Source organism: Lissotriton helveticus, chromosome 3_1 (genome assembly GCF_964261635.1).
Source record: "Lissotriton helveticus chromosome 3_1, aLisHel1.1, whole genome shotgun sequence".
Classification (NCBI taxonomy): Eukaryota; Metazoa; Chordata; class Amphibia; order Caudata; family Salamandridae; genus Lissotriton; species Lissotriton helveticus.
Genome location: NC_136061.1, coordinates 1,758,280,524 through 1,758,300,307, shown reverse-complemented (window position 1 = coordinate 1,758,300,307; position 19,784 = coordinate 1,758,280,524). Strand labels below are relative to the sequence as shown.

Here is a 19,784-nt window from a genome sequence, read left to right as displayed (position 1 = left end):
TTCACAAGTTGAAACAATATCCATCAATAAAGCAGACACTTGTTCTCCACCTCTCAATATTGCCCTTGCTTTCTCTTTATCCTCCTTTGGCAATTTTTCATAAAAGTGCGCAATGTTACGCCATAATTGTCTGCTAATTTATCTACATTGGTAGCGCAATATGACAATCTTAATTGCATCAGCTGCCATCACATTCACTCTCTTCCCTACAGCGTCCCATTTTCTGCCTTCCTTGTCTATTGGAGCTGTAAAAGGGGATGTAGGCTTCCTTTATCCCCGTTGCACTGCATCTGACATTATGGAGTCAGTACAGACCCGGTTCAAAATACATCCTGCTGCATCATCTGTAGCCTTGTATCTATTTTTATTTCTTTTACAATGTACTGATGTGGTTGCTGGATTTTGCATCATCACTAGACCTTCCTCTCACAGATGTTCTAGGACAGAAATGGATTGTGCGCTCCTGTGTGCTTTTTCCTTAAAATCAAACAGAAAATATTTTTGGGGGGAAACAGAGACTGAAAGACTGAAGCATTCGGAAGCTTTCTCTATTGGAGAATGAAGCCTTCCAATATCATGTGGAGGGGGAACTCTTACGAGTTGGTTCTGGACTAGCATTCTTCTGCACTCTAAATTGACTCCATTCAGAATCCTCTGTAGGAGACCATGGTTGACCGTGTGGGCTATCATCATCAATATCATCATCATCATCGCCACTAAATGGATACCAAATCCAGGCATCCTGCTCCCTTTTATCCATAGCCACTTGCTCTGGATTCACATCCTCTGATAAGGATGGCTTCCCTTGAACTTCCTGGGTTAGTGTTTGTACATGCTGCAGAATTGTAGGCTGAGGATGTTGTTCGAGGATGACAAACCTAACCTGGTTCCATCCATCCGTATTTTCGCATTTTAACTTGATGACGTTGGCAGTCTTATTCTTGGCGACAACTAATCTCGCTCACCTCCTGGTGACCTTTGAACCTTCCCCCATCGTCTACAACTTTTGTCTTGTCGACGTGTTCTCATCACCTTTCTTCCTTGACACTTTAGTATCTAACCTTGAGGCTACCATAGATTTGTTTTAATAGTACCTCTTCTTTCGCCTTGCACATTTTGTCTACCTCACCAGAGTGCTCTTGACCGGACCTCTGACTCTCAACAGCAGGGTTAAAGGGCTCCTTTATCCTGCTTTTTTGATGTATCATCCTTCCCAAGTTCCTTCTCCAAAATAGCGAGAGCCATGCACCTTCTCGATCTTTTAAAGTCTTTATAGAAAAATGTCTGCAAATACTGCAATCTGTTGGCTTGTGCTCAGAGTGCAAGCAGCATAAGCACTTCATATGTGGATCGTCCACCTAAATCATCTGTCCACATGATTTGTAGGCAGGCTTTAAATAAAGACGTTTTATGACCTGCTTCAGCCAAAATGTGGAAAATGTGGCAATTCTTTTGTTTTCTCTTCAACAACAGAGCTGTCAAAAAGGGTTCCTCACATCTGAACGTGAGGTAGAAAATCTGACAGTTGGAAGCATCAGTGAATGGAACAGCTGGATGAGGCTGGTTCTGGTTGGCTGGAGTTTAGATCATGTATAATGATGTGGATAGGTTGAGTAAAGATTCATAGAGTGTATATGTAAATGAATGCATATATGTGTACTGCTGTTTGTAATGTTACCTGGTGTTCCAAGTCTGACAACGGGGAAGAATTCAAGAATGAGAATCTATGTAAGATCCAATGCTGGAGAAAAATACAGGAGGAAACGAAAAGAAAGCTGTGGTTGCACTGGATAGAATCTGAACCAAAGAAAGTTTAAGATGGAAAAGGGAAGAAGATACAAAGGAGTGCGAGAAAAGGGGCAACAAGTGCGGTAAAACAGCAACATGTGAAGTCGGGAAAGACACACACCAAACACAGTAAGCTGGGCATGCTGGGTTTTGTCAAGGCATTATCAATGACCAACATCCCAGGCGCAATTTTACAAAGGGCACCAAATGACAGCAGGCTCCCAAAAGTGAAACTTCATACCAGTCAAGTATAGCCCGAAGTGAGATGGGGCTAGCTACACACACACACAAACGTTTATCTGTATGGACCAGCAGTGGGTTTGTCTTCGAGGCATGAGACTCACATTAAACAAACATTTGGTTGGTCCTGGGCTAGCCTGATTTCCAAAATGGTACTTGCATACAACAGGTGAGTGACTCTTGGCTCTCCAACAGTGAGGCCGTTTACTATGAGACTTGCACACAAAATTCAGACGAGAGATTTCAGAGTTGCAAAGCAGTTGTGATGATTACCCCTACATTCACACAATTACTTTGTGTCTGCCAACACTGACACTCGGCTAAATTCCCAATACTGATCAACCCATTTTCCTTCCCTTCCCAGTGCTAGACGGCAACCCACATGAATCTCTTGCAAGCTGGAAAGCAAAGCAATGTTGAAGGTATGTAATGTTTCCAACTAGTCCATGCTCATGTGGTACACAGTGGTACCTAACACTGATGGGAAGCAGAGACCAAAGCGCTAAAACAGAGGGCTTGTCTTGAAAACGTCGACCTCGGGCAGAAGAGACCTGTGTCCACTGTCCGAAAGGAGCCACAGAGCTACCTTCTGAAAGTCAAATAAGATCAAGGAAAAACTGGGTAAGAACTACAATTTCCCCAAAGGTAAACTAAGGAGGCTAAAAGATGGTTATAAAATTGTGATGCCAATCTACTTGTGACGTCACAAAACAATCAAGCTGTTAGCTGGTGCCACTGTAGAAGAAGAAATTATGGCTACCCAAAGAAAGATGCCCACAATCGATGAAAGATTCAAAATGTCGGTGTGAGAGCAGTCACTGACTTAGCGCAAACATGATCATGTCCCTGGAGAAGGTCCACTGGGTCCAGAGTGAAACAGAGATATGTTTAGGACTGAAAATACCTAATTTATAGCAGGGGCGAAACTCGCACAAACCTTAACAGTGATACACATCTGCTAAAGGTTTTGCCCCAGTTATTACAGTTACAGTAGTATGTTGACATCACCAGCTCGAGCATCAACCCCACTCCTTTCTCGAGTGCTGTATCGGAAATTAGCCCTCCAGAGGACCAATGCTAGAATTTGTCCCCCACTCACACCCCTGCTTTGAAGACCAGCTTTAGAAATCCCCCCAGCTCTGCTATTTAGAAAAATAACACTGATCCACAAATCCCTAAAATCGTTCTTGTTCCCATACATACGCCACAAATAACATAATGAAGTCTTATTGCAATCTGCAGGTTCCCAGACAGCAATATTTCTTTTGATCAATTCAACACCATTCCACTGGCATAATATGTAGTGCAGTGACTGGGCACTGAATCCTCTATTTAGTTCATTTGAATAAATATCCAGTATACTTTGCCCTCTCACAGAATGAACCAGTGAGGAGCGGGCCAACACTGCATGCCTCTGGCCCTGTGCTCAGAAACTTCAAAAAGGAAGGAGGAAACACTCTACTAACCAACACAATTGATCCGGGCAGAGTGATTTTCCTAACAGAGCCGCTATTCAACCCTCTGACTCGCGCTCTGGCAGCTAGGACTAGCTGCGGGAAGCTGAGGCACCCCAACAAGAAGAGGAGCAGCGTGTTCTTTATACCTAGCCCGCCGAGCCTGTGTTTTCATCTTTAAACTGCTGCTCCCAAATCCAGCTTGTGCCTCCACCTGCCGCCTTCTTCCATAACTTCGGTTTAGGGCTCCAGGTTTTATGGTATTTTTTTTTGGGACATTTCTGTCTGTATGTATCCATATTTATTTTTTGCTAATTTTATCTGTATGTATCCATATTTATTTTGGATTATGTGAAAAAATGAAGCTGAAATAAATGTATTTCGGCATTTATTTAACCAATAAATATGCACAAAAAACCTGGACGCCTGCCCGGTTTCAGTGATATAAACACATTAGATGATACAATATGTACTTATAGGAAAACATGCAAAGGTTAGTACCACGGTAGTGTAGTATATATATTATATAATATATATATATATATATATATATATATATATATATATATATATATATATATATACATATATACACATACTGCTGTTTAAAGTTTTGTACAAAAATTCCTTTATTTTGTTCAACCCAGCTTACATTTCCATGAGGCACAGGGTCAAGGCTGATTTGCATATAGCCATTGTCTGACCTAGGGTGGTGTGGAGTGCAAAAAACCGATGGATTTAGGCCCAGATCTTTGTACTGGGGTGAATGTAAGACATTGTTCTACATTCTGTCCATCAACTGTGGTTTTTACATTTCAATCTGCACAGCTATTGGCCTGGCAGGCATGGTTGACAGCATTTAGAATCACTCAAAAACAATCCAATTCCCGTTTTTATCCACATTTAAAAATAGATACAGAAAGTAAAAGAAATTGTTTTCTGTCTGTAATTAAATGTAAAAATCAGTAAAAACGGAAAACAGGGAGCCCTACTTATGTTCCCTGCAATCTCTCATTCTCATTCACTCTTTCTTTTTAAAGTAAAGTAAATATTTATTTGCAGATTAATAAAAATCTTGCAAAAAGTACAATACAGGAATTAGGATTTGCTTGTTTGCATAGACTGAGAGGCACAATACGTTCAATAAAATAAACAATATGCATTATGAGAAAGAGAATTAATAAGTAATAGAAAGTCATTGTTCCCTAAAAATACGCAATGACTCTCTTTCATCCCTCTCTCTTGCACTTGCAGAGATATTGAATGCTGCTGGTATATATCTAAATCATGTGCCTCTTTTTCCCTCTCCATTCACTCACCGTACTGCCAAGAGCTGCGTTTCATAACATGATAACCACACCTTGGTGGTCATCACGAGCGGCATGGAAACACTTCCCACATAGACTCAATACTAAGGCAACATCTCTGAACCACAAACCTTACACGGTGTAGCATGCTACCAGTGTGGACAAGCACATCAGCACCCCACCTTGGAATATTAAGTGTAATATAAATACAATACTATACAATACCATCTATTTACTGCTTCGCTACATCTAGCCTCGTGTTCCTCCATCCCCTTTGTTCCACCCTGCTCACGGCTTCCCTCTTACTTTTATGCCTGCCCCCTCTTGTTCCCCCTCCCCCCCATCCCTCTCATTTCTCCTGCATAGCATAACTCCTTTTTTGCATTACTCCCTTTTCTCCCTTCCGACCATTGTCTCACACCCACCAATTTCCCCTTCACTTCTCTTCCTCAATTTATCCCTCTTTGACCTCCAACACTTCTGCACTATTCCTGGCCCTGGACAACAGAAAACATTTACAGCGCAACACGAGAAGACTTCGATTTTGTTGCAGTTGTACATCAAGGATGTGAATATGGGGTAGCAGCTGCTACTTGGCCTTGCCCTCTGGCACTGCCCTCTCTGCTCCTGGATGCACTGGTAATAAAGGCAGAAGGAACATATTACAGAGGAATTTAAGAGGCCTGCATATTTGAAGTCTCCCTCCCTTGCCCTCTCAACAACAGGAAGCAGTTGAAGGACAAAGGGCAGGACAAGGACTATCCCTGTGATGTCATAAGCAGTGCATGATGTCAGTTCCGTCACCCTTGGAATTTCTGGGACTCAATGTCTACGTTTAATCATGTTCCTTCCCTCACACCCACACACCGCTGGCTCACTATGCCCCAATTCACGGCCCCTCTATGCCGAAGCCAGGAATACAAAAGCTTTGTTTGGACTGCCCTCAACACAAATAATAATTTAAGTGTGAATCCAATTGCCTGCCATCACTACATTCCCCTTCCAATAACTCGGTTGAAGAGAAGTTTCCTGTTATCGCAGTAACACTTATTACCTATTGGGTGCAAAGTAAATTTATGCAGCCTCCGCCAAACAGATGACAGAGAAGATGGTCTTTACCTACTCCTACGTGGTGGGTGTCAAAGCCCTAATAAGGCAGGCTGACCTATGGGGGCTATCATAAGATACTAAGAAAGGCCAGTGCTTCAGCAGGTTGACATGTACGGGGAATAGTCAGTCAATTACCAATGCTGGTATGCCTGAACATGTGACTGGCCCTTCCCCAGCCTTGCTGTGCCCATAGGAATCATTATACACTCTTCTGGCAAGACTTAGAAGTAACAGACGTAACAGAAGAACAACATAGCACGTCCTCTGTGTAACAACTTCAGATCCAGCGTTTTCTCCCCACTATAGAACGTCTGTTGCAAGACTGTCACTGCACTAAACAACAAATACAGAAATGTATCTACTCCCTCTAGATCTATAAATATTCCACAAGCGCTCTTGGTAATGGAGTATTCCCAAGTAACAATCTCAAAGTATCAGGGCATTCCATAATTGCCTAGCTTGCAAGGATATTCCCCTTCAAAGAGCCCTTGTTGATGAGACATCCCCTTTCCGGGGAGCTCCTCTTACTTAAAGCCCTCCTCTATGATGCCCTGTTCCAACTCTCATCACGCCCATGGTCTTCAGTCTTGGCCCTCACTCCTCTCACCTCACACATCTGCAGCTGAAAGACACGCCGCTCCTTCTCCAGGTCCTCCACAAATTCTGTAGGTGAGAGGTCCGGCCGTATCATTGTGGAAAACCTCGCTCGTTCTTTCTTTTCTTTTTCAATTTTATTCCTGCGGACACAAAACAAAAGCAACCATAACATGAAATCCAACTCTAGTCTCCCATTTCACAACTCCTTGTGTCAGCCTAGGTGAGGATATCAATATGTGATCTCATCTGAGTAATGGTCCTAATAGGAGCGCAGCTCTTCAGTGGCAGAGATAACACCACAGAGTCATCAATAGTCATTTGGTCTTGATTTTTAGGGAAGAAAAAGGTTACTATGATTGATGAGATCAAGAAAAAGCAAGGCCTGTTAGGGATTTTTAAGATTTAGAAAATGTGTTTATACAAAGGAAGTCGACAAATGTTCATCAAAAAAGTACCTTACATTAAAGACGATAATCTCCCCCACCAATATTTACATATGTTGAGATAAGACAAATTCACAACCACTGTTCTCAGTTGCCTTATCTAGAGCCATAAATGAATGCCAAACGACCATTTGAAAGAGGCGTAAATATCCACCGAGGTCCGCATTTGTTCTGATAATGAAAGACAAGTAAAAGAGATGGGATTCAACCTTCTCAAACCACAGACCAACCTGTACTCCGCATCGAGATCTTTAAACCTGGTAGTATGCATGAGGCGCAGGCAACACTAAATAAAAAGAACCTTCACAGTACAGTTTCACAGAGATAAGTGATCTCATAACGTAATGATGGGACAGAAGTCTTGTAATCGGTTTTGCAAACCTATGCTGCAATGCCTGGCACATTTTCTGGAACGCTGTGTCAGGTTGTCCTATGTTAGCTGAACAATTTTATGAAAATACTGGACATTTTTCCCTCTAATATGCATTTTTGTCATTATAAGGGGCCTCACATTGAAGCCCAATCAGCCTCATGATGGAGGGCCAAAATATGGTGCAAGTGGTCCACACTTAAAATGTGCATGGAGCACTGCCGCAGTACACCCTGGTCCTTTACCAAATTGGGTTCATGGGGCGGTTGCAGTTCCCTTTCAGATATTCACTCTATGCCACCTCCTAAGGTTGTCCTCTCATGGTTCTCTTGTGCTCATGTAGACAGCATTTGCGCTGAAGGCTGAGGCACAAAGTCACCCATGTGCAACACTTGGGCTGCTTACTGGTGTCCCTCTCTGTGTCGCCGCATGGCAGAGTGACTTTTTTAGGAGTGGGGCAGGCTTGAAGTATCTTAGACAGTACTACTCACTCAGGATGGTGACCATTTGCTGGGTATAACTCGTTGCCCCAGATGCGACTTCATTGACTTAATACGATCAAGGCACTGGGGTAATTTAGATGGGATGAAAACCAAACAAAAAAAGCAACTTCAAAGCCTGTACCATCATGCCAAGTGTGTCCTGTTTTGCGGTTATATCACCAGTTCTCGAGCTAGGGTTCTGCGTGTTTACAAGTCATCTGGCTCGCTCACTGGAGCAGTCCTAGGGCTTCCTCATGGTATAAGATGGATTACTCGAGATGGATTTCTACATGTCAACAGACTAAGGGCCAGATGTAGGAGGCCATTTACCGACCGGTAACGGCCGATTTCGGCCGTTACCGACCGGTAAATGGGTATTTGTGATGTAGGGGGCCTATTTTACAGATTCGGTAAATTTACCGAATCGGTAAATGTACCGAATCGGTAAAATACAAAATCGTATTTTTACCAATTCGGTAACGGCCAGATGTAGGTGGGACTCTTCTGAGTCCCAAAGGCCTTACAGATTCGGTATGTTACAACCCAATCCAATTGGGTGGTAAAATACTGAATCCAGGTGTGCATGCACATGTGTGCATACACACCTATGCCATGTGACAGACAGACATGCCCTTAGGGCATGTCTGTGTGCCACATGGCACACATGCCTGTATTTGGGGTGCTAGAGGGTGTCAAAGTGACACCCCCTGCACCCTTGCTGGAATCGGTATTTACCGAATCGGTAAATACCGATTCGGTATTGCCCATTGATTCCTATGGGCTTCAAGGCCCATAGGAATCAATGGGCATTACCGAATCGGTATTTACAGAATCGGTAAATACCGAATCTTAACGATTCGGTATTTACCGATTCTGTAATACCTACATCCCCCCCCCCCTCTATTTTACCACTTCTTAAATACCGAATCGGTAAAATTCGGTATTTAATAAGTGGTAAAATAGAATTACCTACATCTAGCCCATAGCTTCCAATCTCCTGCTGCAGTCCAGCAGGGAACTTGATGACTGAGCATCCTATCCCATGGGTGCACTCTAGACTAACAAGCCTGAAAAGGAACCGTCTGTTCTACAATTCCGGGTTAGTACTTTGATATCATAAGATCAAGTTTATGCTGCCATGCCAGTCGAGTGCTGGGAAGCAAGGAGGTTCAACTAGAGCAACTGGCCGTTCACCCAGAAGTTTATTTAGGTCTTCATGGCCCACATGTACAAAGCTTCCCGTTTGCATTTTTTAAATAGCGACTCCGTAGAAATCGCTATTTAAGAAACGCGAAAGGATATGTACTAAATTTGTGATTCCCTGATAGCGATTCCTACAAAGTAGGAATATAATTGCTAATAGTAAATGCCATTGCATTCCCGCCTATGGGCAAAATAGGAAAGGGTTTGCATTTCCTAAATTGCGATTTCCTAATAGGAAATCCCAATTTAAGAAATGCAAAGCCAGGGGTGCACCCCAAATTTTCTAGTGCACATATGCACTAGGGGCATGTGTGCCCTTCATGTCACATTAAAAATACACATTTTTAAATGCATATTTTAATTTTGCACATGGTTACCATCGATTTTATGTCAATGGTAATAGCATTGCCTAAATGTCCGATTCGCCTTTAGAAAATGCTACGTATATGTGCTTTAGGAATCGCAAATAGGTAATTCCTATTTGCGATTCCTAAACTGCGGTCACAATTAGCGATTTCTACCAGAAACGTGTATATATATATTTCCAATCCACAGAATACCATGTCAGCACACACAACCAGCCTCCTCGTAAGGCGAGACAACATTTTGCACAGACTTATTTGCTAGAAAACTTCCACCTCAGGAATTTTAAATAAACCCAGGGGTGCAAATGAAAGCACACCATTTCACGAACACCTGTGGTCGTTAGGATAAATTAAGAAAAGGCATTTTTGTTTATTCAGCACGCATTGGTTTTTAAATCAGATATAGATTATTTTAATAATATTATTTAGTGAGGTGTCCAATGTAGTCGTATACTCTACAATCAAAGTATGTGCTCACTAAAGTTGGAAGTTTGACTGGTCATATAACGAGGCTCCGTAAAGGCCACCAGCGCTCACTCGCATCTTCCGCTCTCCGTTCACAATCGTCCACCTTCTGCAATGATATTTCTTTTCTCCTGATATCTCAGTAAGTCTCTCCCCCACTTATATGCTCTATTTTTGAGCTGATTTTCTCCTACGTTCACACTTGTTCTCCTCTTACATTCACTTACTCTTTTCTCCTTTACCCTATGCTCACTCGCTTCTACTTATGTAATTACTTTACTTGCTCCTCAGGCTACTGAGCCAACATCATTTTCCACAGCTAATCCCCAAACTTTCCATCCTCAGCACTGACATGCTTTTCCGGCACTTACTCTGCTTTTCTGTACTCACTCTGATTTCCTGCTCCTCTTCCTTCCTTCCTCCTGGCTCACACGGTTTCTTCCTCCTCATTCACTCTCACACTTCCTCCTACAAACACCCTTCCACTTACGCTGCAGCTTAGTTTTCATACTTATCCTCATACCCTTCCTATACTCACGTTTTCTTCAGCCCTAAGGCTGCCTTCCTCTTCCTTCACTCAGACTACCTTCATTCCCCTACACTGAACAACTCCTTCCTTCCATTTCTTGTGGTCGCATTCTTACTCCTTTTGCACTGCCTCTCTTCAGCCTGGCACACACCCCGTTCATGCAACCCCTCTGTTTCCCCTTCACTCCCAATGAATGCTCAATGTTACAACTACACTTTGCCATTCCCTACTCTTCTCTGTTTCTGTATCCATGCTCTCTCTGTCCTCCGGCAAGAACTACCACCAAAGAACCAATCATATGTACCCGGATTCTTTTCCTCCTTTTGCTCTGTCTTTTGTTCCTAAACTCACACTCTTAGAATCTTCGTGTTGCACTGAAGCTCCAATCCCCTCTTTATGTCGACCTTACTATTTTCTCACGATCACCATCTCCTTTCTGCTACATCAAGCGGTGGAAGTGGGAAGCAGCCTCCCTGCTTAGGTTTTGGCCACTGGCACTTTTTTATATATCAATTAAGGACTGGTTCCATTAGGTGAAATTAGGTGAAAGATAGGAGAAATTCAGTTTGAGCAAATCTTTCTTCGATGCGGTCTAAATATTTAGTGTGGCACTCTGAATAGGAAAGTTAATAGGAAGGAGCTACAAAGCAGGCTCATTATTGTATTGCATAAGAAAAAAAGAATACAAAGAGAATGGTGTCATGTACTGTACAGTAGTTGTGTTGTCGGATACCAGGATGAATGCAAATGAGGAGGCCAGGTTACCATAATGCTACCTGTATTTCAAGGCATGTATTTGCTTTACTGTTCAAGAAGACGATGTTATCTGTTGTATGGGTGCTTTGTTCATATTTAAATGCATTGTAGTCCGTACTTTTGTGTGACTATGGATTGTGGACCAATGGGCCCCTATGGATGGGTAGACCACTGGTTGTGCATGAAGCCAGGAATTCGAAAAAGATGCCGGAGGTGTGACATTGGATGTGATGGAACAACATGGAATGCTTGAATTAATAATCGCCACTGGCAATCGCTTGAGCCACATCCCAATCCATAGTTTTTTGCCCACCATTACTCAGTTTGGACCCAGCCATATGCAAATTAGTCTTGACCCTGCTCCAGTGGGAGCAGTGCAGCCTGAACTGACAAGTCAGGTCCTTCTTGAACTGGAATACCAGCAACACAGTACCGGTCTCAGCTGATAAGGACTCATAAGCCAGGTATTGAGGATTCCCCTTTGAGCAAGGTTAAGGCTGATTTGCATATGGCTGGGTCCCAACTGAGGTGGCATGGTGGGGAACAAACAATGAATTGAACCTATACCCTATTGGTAAGGACATTGCCAGCGGTCATTCCCACCTACTAGCTCGCCCCAGGCATAAACGGGGCATCCCCAAGTACCCATTTCAGAACACTCATGGACCTGGAGAAGAACACCCTACCCAGTGAGTCTCCTAGTGCTTGCCCTGTGGTCCTGGGGGGGGCTTTAGAAGTGTATTTCTGTGATGAATAGGGACTTAAAGGACTAAAGTCAGACAATAACATTTTTGACCAGGCTGAACCTGGTTAGTATATCCAGCCTGCGCTCCATCATGGTAAGTATTACATTTGCGCCTAGTACTGTTCTACAGAGACCATTAACTACCATTAGTGCTTTGCTCTTCTCAGTGCTATTTCTACTTAAAATTTTAAAAAATCATGCCTCTGGTTCTTCTTATTGGATTTTGTTATTTTGGTGTAATTTTGTGTTTTCAATTTTACTCAATTTTTTAATTTGCTTTAGGATTTTTATTGCTTTGCACTTCGACCTTGTTACTGTTTTTAGTATTGCAGAAATACTTCACATACTGCCTCTTAGTTAACCCTTTCTGCTCTGTGCCATAGCTACCAGGCAGTTGAACTCAGATTAATAACTGACTTTAACTCCTTCGACGCTCATGACGAGCTGAGCTCGTCATGAGCCACGGGGCTCATGACGAGCTCTGCTCGTCATGGCCCGTGGAACGCTCAGGTGCGGGGAGAATTCCCCCGCTGTGCTGAGCGTTCCACGGGAGCCAATGCACCTGTGACGAGCTCAGCTCGTCATGAGCACCTGAGCGCCGTAGCTCATGGCGAGCTGAGCTCGTCATGAGCATGGGGGTGCTGTGCGCGCCCCCCTCACCCCCAGCACAGCGGGGGAATAACCCCCACAGCGAAGGGTTTAAGGCTTCCCCCTGACAAGGATTGTGATTATTGGAGCTGAGTAATTCCTTCCTTCAACTAATAACTCAATTTCATACAACGGTCTTGAGAAGTGTGTGACACTGTGGTATATCCTTATTTGCATTTTTTGTGGCATGCGATGTAACATGTAAAAGAAGGACAGAGTAAGAAAGAGTGTATCCCACACTATGAGAACCAGGACAGTCCTCAAAGTGATGGTAAATTCTGACTGAGCCAGAAAAGCACCAGTGACAATAAGTGCTCTATGGGCCCCGGCTCACACAATGCTTCGGTACTTTACTGTGGGTATTAAAAAAATGTGTCAACATAAATATTTACGTACGTTCCCTCAACAACTTACCACAGTATTCAAGTGAGGTATTCGTAGATTAGACCACTACATGCACACTTCGCTAGAGAAAGTGGCAATGGTGGGACATTGGTGTGTGTGTTTTCTTGTGTGTTTTTGTAGGTTTTGATTTTGTTTTCGTGTGAGCGGGATTGGTTTTAGGAGTGTGTCAGTTTGTTTTCAGAGAGTGCTGAAGTCTGGTTGTGAGATGCTGTAAGAACTGTCATGCTTCACTCAACAGTAGTGGGGCACTTGGAGATAACCTGAAGGAGGAGTAGCAGAATGTCATATTAAACCTGGGGGACCGCCCCATGTCGTTCCTTCAACCAGATATATCTTGATGCGATAAAGAAGTGAGGTCTGTTAACATGTATGTCAGCTGCCTGCTCCACACGCAGAAATGCTGCTCTCATGCAGGTGACCGTGCTACAGTGGACCTCCTGTGTCACTCAGGGAAGACAACACTTGGTTTAAGTGCATATTGGGCATAGGGAATAGTGCTTGTGACCTTCACCAAACAATTTCAGGAAACCAATTTAAACGTGAACACACAGTTCTTTTGAGAAATTAAGAATTTTAGATATTTCAGTGTTCAATACAATACAGGCAAAGTATCAGATATATATATATATATATATATTACCTACTGGCGGTCGCCAGTAGGTATATATAGTTAGGATTTTTTCTCTATGGGTTTTTTGAAAATTGTATGTCTAATAACTTTGGCGTTTGTGGACGGAATCGGCTGAAATTTTCAGGAAAATGGCACATTTTGTTTCTGAGCAGCCCTTGAAAATTTGGGGGGGGTTCGTCCAGTGGGGGCCGAGAAAAAAGGGGGGTCCCAAAACGTGTTTTTAACATTGAGTTTTCCATAGGGCGGTTGGCCTCACTTTTAGCCCGAACGGCTGAATGGATTTGCACGAAACTTGGCAAAATTGTAGGGACTGGTAGCCCGATGTGCCTTTTGTAGGTCTCAATATATGTGCTCCAGTGGATTTTGAGAAATTAACGTTTAAAAAAAGATATATATCTGTAACAGCGGACCGGTTAGCGCTCTGGTTCGCGGACTTTTCGCGCAACGGAGCTTTGTGAAGCGAAGCTGATTGGTTCTCCGGCGTCTGTCAACATTCCAAACAGTCCGTAGCGGCCGCCATCTTGTCTCTCGGTAGGATCGAGAGACAAGAGGAGGTCAAAACAAAGGGGGAAATAACTATAAGGGGGCATAGTAGATCCTCGCTGACCCCCTAGGTTTGATGTGGAGGTTTTAAAAGGGCCCCGCGGGGCAAAAAAAAAACAAAATAATAATAATCGAACGGCTGAATGGATTTGCACGAAACTTGGCAAAATATTAGGGACTGGTAGCCCGATGTGCCTTTGCTAGGTCTCAATATATGTGCTCCAGTGGATTTTGAGAAATTAACGTTGAAAAAAAGATATATATCTGTAACAGCGCTCCGCTTCGCGTACTTTTCGCGTTACGGAGCTTTGCGAAGCTGATTGGTTCTCCGGCGTCTGTCAACATTCCAAACAGTCCGTAGCGGCCGCCATCTTGTCCCTCGGTAGGATTGAGAGACAAGAGGAGGCCAAAGCGAAGGGGGAAATGACCATAAGGGGGCATAGTAGATCCTTCCTGACCTCTTAGGTTTGATGTACCATTTTGCCAAGTTTGGTGTAATTCCGTTCAGCCATTCAGGCTGTAGACGTATGTAAATGTCCTATGGAAAATTGCATGGGGAAAACACATTTGAAAGTGTTGAAATTTAGAACCAATTAAAATGTTACTTTGGTTTTGTATTTGTGTGTGATGAAAGTTAATTGGTTATGTATATATGTCAAATGAGAGGAAACCACAGCCATTTTGTGATACTACTGTCTGAGGTACATTTGTGAGGAATTTTTGGTGGTGAATTTCTGGTGTTTGATTTACACAGTACTAACACTTCTGCTACTTTTAAAAAGGTGAGTTGTTAATTTGTATGGGGAACTATGTTGTACACTTGAAGATAATTTGAAAAATGTTTTCTGTTATTTATTTGCAGTCCTTCTGTTATACTAAATACTTGATAAAGTTAGTTTTATATTATGTATTACTAAAGACGATAAATGAAAGTGATTATTTTTTTCTGCAATTTACAGCAAGCAATTTCAAAATAAAATGGCTCACAATGAAGAGACCGTGGCAATTTCTTTTGAATTGTCCACTACATTGATTGAAATTGAGAGCACCAATAATGAAATATTGTCACAAGGAGGACATGACTTGTATGATTCCATTAGATTGATTGAAATGGACAGCACCAAGAATGAAATATTGTCACAAGGAGATGACTTGAATGATTCCACTACATTGATTGAAATTGAGAGCACCAATAATGAAATATTGTCACAAGGAGGAGATGGCTTGTATGATTCCATTAGATTGATTGAAATGGACAGCACCAATAATGAAATATTGTCACAAGGAGGAGATGACTTGAATGATTCCACTACATTGATTGAAATTGAGAGCACCAATAATGAAATATTGTCACGAGGAGATGACTTGAATGATTCCACTACATTGATTGAAATGGACAGCACCAATAATGAAATATTGTCAGAAGGAGGAGATGACTTGAATGATTTTTTTGATCAATCTCTTGATGGCGAATTTATCGAGTGTTTGGAGACCATAGAGTTACAAGAATCATCATTGCAGACTTTTAATGAGGAGATTCCAGATGAGATGATTGAAGAGGCTTTGTAACCTCTGCCTCAGTAGATCTCACTGACTCCTTTATCTTAGGAAGTTCCAGCTCCATTACTTCTGTCCTAAGAGTGACTTCATCCACCCTCTTTGTCAACTCCTCACATGAAGCCTTTATTGCTGCTTGGTTGGCCTCCGAGACATTAAATCTGTTTGCCATCTCAGCTTGATTAGTTTCAGAGACTTTAAACCTGCTTGTGATTTCTTCCTTCATGGCCAATAGAATATCTGCCAGCGAACCTGCACTTGCATCTGGTTTATTTACAAGAAGCGTAACACCCATACCTGAACTATCAGTGGGGTCGAGCTGACCTTTTGATACATCTTGCGCAGTGTTCAACATATCTGCGCTTCCAGCCGATGTTTGTGTGTCCTTTTGACTTTCCTCCTCTAAAGCCGAATATCGATTACTCAGGCCAATATCGGCATGTACTATTACCTCTTCTGGAGCAGTATTTATCTCTGAATTTACCTCCGGGATAGCCGGGATGGACTTAGATAGCTGAGCGGGGTGCGTACCCTTACTATTCTGCACGGGCTGGGTACTAGAGGTAGAAGTTGTGGTTGTGGTAGTGGTGTTGGACATTACTTTGTAGTAGGATTTAAGTGAGGGGGTAACTTTTATATTTACCTCTGCCCCTTGGCCCCCTTTCTTTTTCCCCCTGCTTTTGATAGTTTTGGGGCTTAAATATTGTTCAGAGGTGTTTAGTTTAGTTTTCACCTTTCTTGCCCGCTCTTTCACTGCCAAAATAGGGGGTGAGATGCGAGGTGTATAACCAGAGTTTCCTCTAGATGCGTTAAACACTGTCCTAGCTCTTAGTGCATATCTGTTCTTTCTCTCCGGAGAATGATTTTCCTCAGTGCTACTGGCCCTTCCTAAGCTCTCTTTGGCTTTTTTGCCCTTGTCCTTGTCACAACCTCCCTCTACATCCATGCACCTTGTCGAAACACTCGTGTTGATAACAATGCTGTATAGATGGTGAGTTATTTCTTGATTTGTTATTTGGTGTTTGCTGGCCCAAATATCGCCCTCGCTGTCTTTTCTCACCCCCTCTCCCACTGCCTCCGTCACCCCGTCTTTCAGAGCATTGCACACACAGCTACTTGCGGTTCTCTGATCGAATCTCCTCACAGCCTCCGTTCCGCATACACTTCTGCCTGCACCACCGCCGCCGACCCGGAACGCCAGCAATGCAGAGTCTCGCCTCCTACTCAATCTGGCTGCCTCCTCCCACATCCAACGCCGGATCCCGGATACATCGTCACAGCTCCCAGGTGAGTTGCAGCCGCTCTCCCTGCAGTGCCGGTTCTCAGCCACGACCTTGCCGGTCTCACTCGACTGGCAGAAGCAAACATTCGGGGACATACTCAGCAGCCACGGTAAAGCCCAGTGCGATAAAGCGATAAAGCCCAATGCGGACAGGCTCACTAATTGCTTATCTTTTCACACGTATATAACGTATATAACACATGGGTCAAAATTACTCATCTTATGCAGGGCGAATTAGTTGCTCCATTGATGAAGGAAGGTGACTACGGCCGCTCAGCTAGCGGCCGCCATGTTCCTCGTAGCCCCGCCCCGCCCCTGTTTGCTCTCTCCAGAGGTTACAAAGCTTTACGCACAGAATAAAGAACTAAAGGAAGATATTGAACGTTTGGAAAATTATTCACGTCGGAATAATTTGAGAATCCTTAATGTGCCAGAATCTATGGAGGGGGCAGATATCAAGGGGTTTGTTATCGCTCTGCTGAGGGGGACAGTGTTGAAAGATATGGCAGAGGTGGACTTGTTGCGGGATATACAGAGAGTTCACCGTGACCCCTACAAGAGAAACCCTACAAAGCAGAAACCCAGAAAAATCTTGGTTAACTTTTTGACATACTCTATAAAAGAACAGATTCTCTCCAATGCATTGAAAGTAGGTCCCATCCACTTCAATAGCTCTAACCCCTTTACATTTTATATAAGATCTGATATTTCACATATCACTGCTGCAAGGCAATGGGAGTTGGGGAAAAGACTAGAGGTGTTAAACAGTTTAGGAGCCAAGGCACAGCTGAAGTTTCCGGCACAGTTGAGAGTTATGTGGAATAACCATATGCACCTGATTAAGTCTGGGGAAGAAGCGGATGCCCTCATAGCTAAGATTAGAGACCAAAAATAGGGGTAGGGAGCGATAAAGACTTAGATAGATTAATTGGGTCTTTTACTAAAATAATGTGTAATAGGTAGGGATTTTTTTTATAAACAATAATTGTGATCTTATAGTTGCTTCATGGTGGGGGAAGATGGCTAAATAGGCCTTCGCCTATTAGCAGGGAGGGTTCCTCATGGGCAGAGAGGGCAGAGAGGTCACGGGGTTAGGGGAGGGGGGGGTTGGTAGGGAGGGTGCACGTGGTGGGGGAGCAGTGGGAAAAAATGGAAAAAAAAATCAACCTCATCTAAACCTTTTAAGTAATGTGTTAAGTCTAGCCTCAAAAAAAGGGTCAACACTCATGGGTAGGAAACGAGGAGGATGGCTACTGTGACCTCAAGGAGTAGTGGGGCAACTTTTATCTCGTGGAACGTTAATGGCTTAAGATGCCCTCGGAGGCAGAGGCTTATATTCAAGCATTTAGAATTGTCAACTGCACAAATATGCTTGTTACAGGAGACACACTTGAGCCATGAAGAGAGCATAGCAACTTTCTCAAAAATCACTTGGGTTAAGAGCTTTGGTGCATCAACACAAACAGCCCAAAATAGAGGGGTAGCCATACTAATTAAAAAAGGGACACCCTGCAATATTAAAAAAGTACAGTCAGATTGTTCCGGTAGATGGTTGATCGCTACTTTAGCATTTGAAAATCGCGATATGGTCTGTGCCTCTTTCTACGGCCCGAACTCTGACGACCCCGACTATATCTATAAATTGCAATCAAGATTGATGTTGGAGCCACCACCATATGTGATAGGGGGGGATTTTAATGTTTTGATTGACCCTCTTAAAGATAGATCTAATGTAAGTCATTATAAAGGTGCAGTGAAGGTACGTAGGGCGTTAGTTAATATGATCCACGATATGGATCTAGTAGATCTATGGAGGGAAATAAAAGGAAATGAGAAGGGCTTTACTTTTTTTAGCAAAAAGTATCGTCATTCCTCCCGGATTGATTATATCTTCCTTGATAGAGGCTCACTAGCTAGCATAGAAGAGATTTTAGTCCTCCCGGGTCATCTATCCGATCATGCACCTTTACGTATTGTGTATCAGTTCAAGGAAACTCTGCGACGGGCATTAAGGTGGACCCTTAATAGGACCAAGCTGCAGGACCCTGATGTGATTACCGCTGTACAGGCCTCAACCTCTGAGTTTTTTGTGTTGAACTCCGACTCAACAACCCCAGATGTTGTCTGGGACGCCTATAAAGCCTGGCTCAGAGGGAAACTCCATGGAGTCATCTGTTATAAGAACAAGATCGAAGCCAGGGTATTAAAGGGTATCGAAGAGAGGATAGGTGGCCTGGAGAGAGACAGGGATGGGGCTAGTAATGGGGATCAGGAACAACTTACTCAAATCTTGGGAAAGTTAGAAGAGGCAAGATCAGAATATAGAGGGAAACTAGAAGCTAAATGTAGAGCACAGTGGGAAATTGGTAAGATGCAGAATTATGAGTATGGAGAGAGGGCCGGTGCTTTATTAGCATGGAAAGCTAGAGCCGACCGGACAAGGAATGACATAAAAGAACTTAAAATAAACGCCGGCGGGGAAATCTCAAATAAGATAGATGACATACAGACATGTCTTCTCTCCATGTTCTCAGATCTGTATAGGGAAGATCTGACTCCCCGATCAGGTGTGATTCAGTCATTTATCAGAAACAAACAACTTCCAGTTCTCACAGAAGAAGGTAAAAACAACTTGGATGCTCCCTTTACATCAGATGAGATCATAGCTCAGATAAATAAATCTAAGAATAAAAAGGCTGCAGGATCAGACGCGCTCCCGAGTGAAATATATAAACATCTTAAAGAGGAGCTCGTCAAACCCTTGGAAAACACCTTTAACTCAATTTATGGTCTGGATGGAAAGGTCCCTAATACTTGGAAAGAAGCAATAATAGTTCTGATATTGAAACCGGGTAAGGACCCAA

General features: G+C 43.1%; 1 protein-coding gene across 1 annotated transcript in view; it reads right to left on the bottom strand.

Annotated features, from left to right (window-relative positions):
* Positions 1–19,784, bottom strand: part of ASAP3 (ArfGAP with SH3 domain, ankyrin repeat and PH domain 3) — a 329,849-nt gene that overhangs the window by 188,153 nt on the left and 121,912 nt on the right. Inside the window, exon 6 of the mRNA XM_078682583.1 lies at positions 6,507–6,636. Coding sequence (XP_078538709.1) covers positions 6,507–6,636 — 130 coding nt within the window. The remainder of the gene's footprint in view (positions 1–6,506; positions 6,637–19,784) is intronic.